Raw genomic sequence first — 6,000 nt, forward strand, 5'->3', positions numbered from 1 at the left:
ATCATATACATGTTTTTTGGTTCGTACAAGTTGGTGATGTATCATAAGCAAGTAGGTTGTTGTACCAAGTTGTTTTTCTTTTCATGTTCATATTTATAAAGATACAAAAATTGAATGGTTATCGTTCCCAAAGGGTGTGTAAGTATGAGAAAGAAAGAGGGAGGTGTGCAGAAGCGGCAGAGGTGGAGGAGAGAAAGGGACGTCTGTGTGGGAGTGATTAGCTTTGATCATGCCGCCCACAACTCTTTTAGAGAGGTGGGCGTGCCTGGTTAGGTCCCGAGTTCGAAGTTTGTCGAGTCAAATAGGGTGACTCGTCGGGAACGCACTCTCTAGAGAGAAAATGTTACTATAGACACTTAAGAGTAAACTAGATAGCAAGTTAGCAACACAGGCCAAAAGTGTGAGTATTATTGGACCCCATCATAGTCTGCAACATCTTGCTCTGAAAAGAGCTAATTAATCAACTAATCAACAGAGATATACTCAATAACTAAAGTGAATCAGAAGAAAGCACAAACATATTTTGTTGAGAAAGTCAATGATTCTTTATGATACTTTCCCTCATTAGCCTTCAATCAACGTTGATAAGGGACTTGTACCAATTAGCTATGTAGTAGGGATCCTTGTAATTATATATACCTGTATTCTTGTACAATCAAAGTCATTGCATTTGAAGTAAATTTCAGAACTTCCAATAAGCTAAATTTAAGATATTTGCTACCGAAGCCAAAAAAAAAAAAAAACCTCTAAAGTGATCACATTGGGTCGGGCCAGCCCTACGTGTATCTAAAATGTAAATAGTTTTTGCAAAGATTGTCTATCGTGCTTGCATTTTGCAAAGATTGTCTATCATGCTTGCATTCGTTAATACGTGTTTAATTGTATTGCTTTGTTTAAGAGAGAGAGAGAGAGAGAGAGAGAGAGAGAGAGAGGTGTGCAGAAGTCGCATAGGTGGGCAAGGGGAAGATAGAAAGGGATGTGCATGGGAGTGACTAACTTATTGGAGTTGGTTGAATGTATTTTCAGAAATAACTTGATCCCTTTTTTGTATGGCCCGCATAGAACTATGCTATTGAAGTGAGTAAAACTAAAGCAACCGTAATATTTATATCATTTGTGGGTACGGCTAACTTCTCATGAGGTAACTGCATGATTTTCCAAGGTAAAAGAGCTCCTTGACCAATTCGAAACAAAAATAAATAGAAACATAGTTCCAATAAAAGGAACCCATGGACCATATTCTTCTCCAATCTGAGTTTTGCTCACGTTACGAATGAATTCAAGGACATATTCAAAGTGTTCATGCCGCCCACAACACTTTTAGATAGGCGGGCATGTCGCTAGATTCCGAGCTCGGAACGCGTCGAGTCGGGAAGGGTGACTCGTCGGAAATGTTCTCTAGGAGAAAACGTTACCGTAGACAGCAACAAAGGCCAAAAGTATGTGAGTATTAAAGGACCCGATCGTAGTTAAACATCTTGCTCTTAAAAGAGCTAATTAATCAACTAATCAACTAATCAACAAAGAGATATACTCAATAACTAAAGTGAATCACCTTCAGATTCAAAAATAAAGCGTAAACATACTTACAATCGAAGAAAAAAGCTTCTAAAGTTATGGCATTAGGTCGGGCCAGCCCAACGTGTTGTACTTAAAAATTAAATTTGTAACTTTTGAAGGAATTGTCTATCGTGCTTGCATTTGTTAACCGTGTTTATTTATTGCAGTTGTATGAAACAATTCCTTGGTTCATTTCATATTGCATTTACACGAGATATTTAAGTAGAATAATCTCAAATTTATTTAGATGAAGCTGAAATTTGTGCGATACATGTGGTTGATGATTAGGTTTTGATTGGTTGAAATCATCTTTTAAAATGTAAAAATTATTTTTTAATTCACTTGGCACCATGTGATTGGTGTTGCGGAATCTCACCCATGTACCACATTAGCGTACTAACAGAACTTTAACGGATTTGGACAGAATGACCAAACTGATGTGTTGGACCAAACTTTTTTCTAAAACATGAAGGATCATTTGTGAAAAATAAAAATAAAACAAAAAAAAAACCCTAAATTGTTTTTTCTAAAGATGCTTTAACTAGAAACATTGAATTTTTATTACATTACTTTCTTAAAAAGCACTAGAAGTGCTTCCTAAAGATGAAACATGGGTACTTATTTCTCCATAAAGCACTTCTATGAAGCACTCTTGGCTTTCCAAAAACAGCCCCAGTTAACCCATAACAAACAACTCACTCAAGACCACTAAATAAATTAGACAGTAAACAAAAGAAAGGTTAATAAGACAACTACTATCTCCTCAAAAGTAGCTGATTAAACAAAACCAGCGGTTAAGAGAGGTTAATTACATGGCAGACGAAGTTGTTGAGTATTCGATGCTGCAAAAGTTCACATATACAAGAACAATCAACATTTTGTACACCAACTGGACAACATATGGCTAATAATTGACGATTCCATGTTGCTTATCACCTTAACATTTGAAACCTCCGCAGGCAATAAGCCATAGTACGATGATCAGGATAAGGACTCCACCTCCAATCATTAGCTTCATTTGGAGACTCTGCAGCCACATCTTACGTCGCAATTGCCTGCCTTGCCTCTGGAAGCTGTCAGCCTGAATTCAATACAAACATCCCCAATAGCATGTCAACTAAAATTACCTTGTGAGTTCAAATCCGGTTTTAGATTATACAACCAGATTAGGTAAGTGATGGCATGTACCTGGAACTGCAGATTTTCTGTTTTATCAACCAAAAGTTCAATTCTCTCCCCACGATCCAAAACCTGCCACCAAGAGATGGGATTTATCCAATCAACTCAAAATGAACAAAAGTAGCCATTCATGGCTGACTCGCAAATATAAGAAGGTAAAAAAAAAAGGGGTGTGATATCCACACACTCTATTTTACTTCTCACACACCTTTTTAATTTTCGGCCGTCAGATCGGATGAATTGAAGAAGATCAATGGACAGAAATTATCAAGGAGTGTGTGAGAAGTAAAATTGGGTGTGTGGATAGCACACCCCAAAAAAAACAGGTACTTATTTTCTTTCTACAGAAGCACCAAGGGAAGAAAACCCTCCAATTAGATTTGATTTATAACATTAAGGTATTTGAACGGTAGTGATATTAAAACAACAGACAACAAATATTTCTATCTGTCTTCCCACTCCGTTGTCAGCATTTCGGCATAATTTTAGTTCAGGTGGTCAAGTACAACCCAAACTAGTATGATTCTACTGATTACAAGACTGGTGTTTCTTGCTAGAATGGATTTACAAAAATCCCATACGCAATTCAAGGAAGCCCTTAAATCCCATACGCACATTGAAGAGCAATAGTTATCAGACTCAAACAGACAATTATCAAATTTCTAGCAAAACATGGTTGTAAGATCAGAAGCAATTCAAACCACTGATATCCCCCATTTTACCGTACCCGACTCCCCAAGACCTATATAACTCCACCTGGCCATAAATCTTTATTCCTTGGTGCATGGAGATGAATCTTAGATCATGACCACCCAAAAATAGCACTAGCTATACCCACATGTTTTCTATATTAACCAAGTTTGCATGACTATGGAAAATCCACCCAAGCTGATTGTTCTTCCTCACCCCACAAATGTCTACATTCTCTTTTATATCCTCGTTTGACAATAAAAAACAGACTTAATTTATGCACGATATGTTCTAAAGAATTCCTACCCTTTCTTATAATCGAATTGGAAGAAAAGTCCTTAGATTTTCTTTATTCAACAGAGGAAATGGGAGAAAGGAGAACCCTTCATCCCAGTAAAAATCTGAAGGTAGCACTGCAGTTAAATAGCTATCCCTCTTGTTACCAGAGCAGTGGTGATGATGAAGAACACAAGTCTAATAGGTATAAGACTTTATAATTTACATCTTTGTACTTCTTTGGAGCAGATTCAATGATTGAATAAAATTTCCAGAGCTTTGCTTCTCTCTTGGTTTGTGTGATGCAACCTAACCCTGGGTGTGATGCCTAAGGCCTCTACAGGTGATTCGTTTTATAAATCTTTGGATGAGTTTTCGTTCTAGAGTCATACTTTCATAAAGACTCATCTAGAACAGATAGCCAGCCTTGCCTTTTGAAAACTAAGGCTTTCCTGCATCAGGTGGAACTACCAAAATTAATGGTATGACTTAAGCTGCTCCAGCTCTCAAGTCACTCTCCCCAAAGAAATGTAGTAAATAAAAACCAACATGTTCTTACAAAAAAATCCACAAAACAAGAGATGGTGATGCAATTCTCAGTGGAAGTCAATTCAATCATCACATACTTCTAAAAATTGATGCAATTTATCCAAAAGGAAGAGAATGCAAGCTCCGATGCAAGTCCATTGTTCAATCTTTGATGCATACACAAACTTAACTGAAACTAGAAGAAGATGGGGAGTTCAATAGAAAGCTGAAAAGAAAAATAGACAAAATCAATGTCTAAGATTATCTCATGGGCAACCCCTCCAAATTATAAAGTGGAAGCCCAACATACGTTTAAAACAAAAAACTCATAAATACTCCATTTCAAAACAGCCAAACCCCTAATGGCAAAGTATTGTCAGCAGGTTACCCTCAGAAAAATGATCACTAAAGTAACGAGTACTAAGGCATCAGGTCAAATTCTATGACAAAGGGCTGTAACTTGTGCTGAAAACACACCATTCTATGCATAAAATAACCATATCTTCATAAAGTTCCTCAGCCACGAGTATATTATATTTTACCTTCTCAATATTGTCCATCATCACACCTTTGACCTCCGTGATTTGGGCCTTCAATTTGGAAAGCTTACTTATTTCTTCTGGATGCTCCATGCAATATTGCATGTGCTCCTTAAGCCTTGGCCTGTCAAAGAAAAACCCAATATTTAGTTGCCATACTAAATTACATAGAAGATTAACATTTAAACACCAAAAGGCAAATACACACCCAAATTCTCTGTCAAGATTGTATGCAATGCTAAAACGATCTTCAAATAAGTCATCGTCTTCGTCACCATCAGCAAGAGGATGTGACCCTGCATTCTTAATATCTGGACCATACCGATGCTTGAAATCCTCTTTCACTCGTTCAAGGAACACAAACGGTACAGTCCTCCCGGCAGATTCATCAGCAACAACAAGAAACACTGCAAACCCATTTAGCCGGTTAAACCGTACATTCCACAAGTAAATCTCAAACAAAATTGCTGGAACTTAAGAAAGAATCCGTACCAAATCCACTGTCAAGTAGGAAGTTAAAAGTGTGGCCGTCACACGAGTAGGTGTACTTGCTGTTACTGGAAGGTAGCTTCTGTAAGCACTGAACAGCAAGAGTACTAAAGTTTCCGGAGAAGGACGTGTGTTCTGCTAAAACAACACTTCCTTTTGCAACAAAGCTATATATTAATCCTCTGTGACTCATATCCGATTTATCACTCCAATCGCGCGAAGATACCTAAATGCAGTGTTACCCTAGAGAAATTTGACAAGTAAGAAAAAGAAATATCAAAATACGCAAAACGAAAATTCCGTATTATACTTCAGTTGGATGGGTTTTCAATGTGCTTGAAACCCACCATCGTCACTTAACCAATCGTAATCCTTCAATTTTCTCGGCAACCAAACAGAAAAGGAAAAAAGGTCCCAAAGAAATGGGGATTATACTTGATTTGCAAATCTTAAAAAAATTAAATTGAATTACATCTTGATCCGCAAATAACACCGACAAATAGGGAAGAAGGAGGAACTTACTTGTCAGATCAATGGATGCCGATCTACGCAATCCAAGAGAGAGAGAGTGTGTGTGTGTGTGATGGATTTAAGGGGAAGTTGCTTTGTCGGGAAGTTGAAGACCTGGAAATAGAATATTGGCAAAATCGGAAGTCAGTTGGGCGTATTCTTTCTGTACTGAATAAATAAGGGCGACGTGGTGCACGGAAAAGGATCCTCGGTTCCCTAGGATTCTAGG

General features: G+C 37.6%; 1 protein-coding gene across 1 annotated transcript; it reads right to left on the reverse strand.

Annotated features, from left to right (window-relative positions):
- Window positions 1-2,300: 2,300 nt before the first annotated feature.
- LOC103408905 (vesicle-associated membrane protein 727) lies at window positions 2,301-6,000 on the reverse strand. The gene is made up of 7 exons (XM_008347732.4): window positions 5,784-6,000; window positions 5,265-5,504; window positions 4,981-5,179; window positions 4,776-4,896; window positions 2,749-2,811; window positions 2,497-2,641; window positions 2,301-2,402 (listed from the first exon to the last, which is right to left on the reverse strand). The coding sequence occupies exons 2-6, from the start codon at window positions 5,452-5,454 to the stop codon at window positions 2,498-2,500; spliced, it is 717 nt and encodes a 238-aa protein (XP_008345954.2). The 5' UTR covers window positions 5,455-5,504; window positions 5,784-6,000; the 3' UTR covers window positions 2,301-2,402; window position 2,497.

The sequence above is a fragment of the Malus domestica genome, chromosome 02, assembly GCF_042453785.1.
Source record: "Malus domestica chromosome 02, GDT2T_hap1".
Lineage (NCBI taxonomy): Eukaryota > Viridiplantae > Streptophyta > Magnoliopsida > Rosales > Rosaceae > Malus > Malus domestica.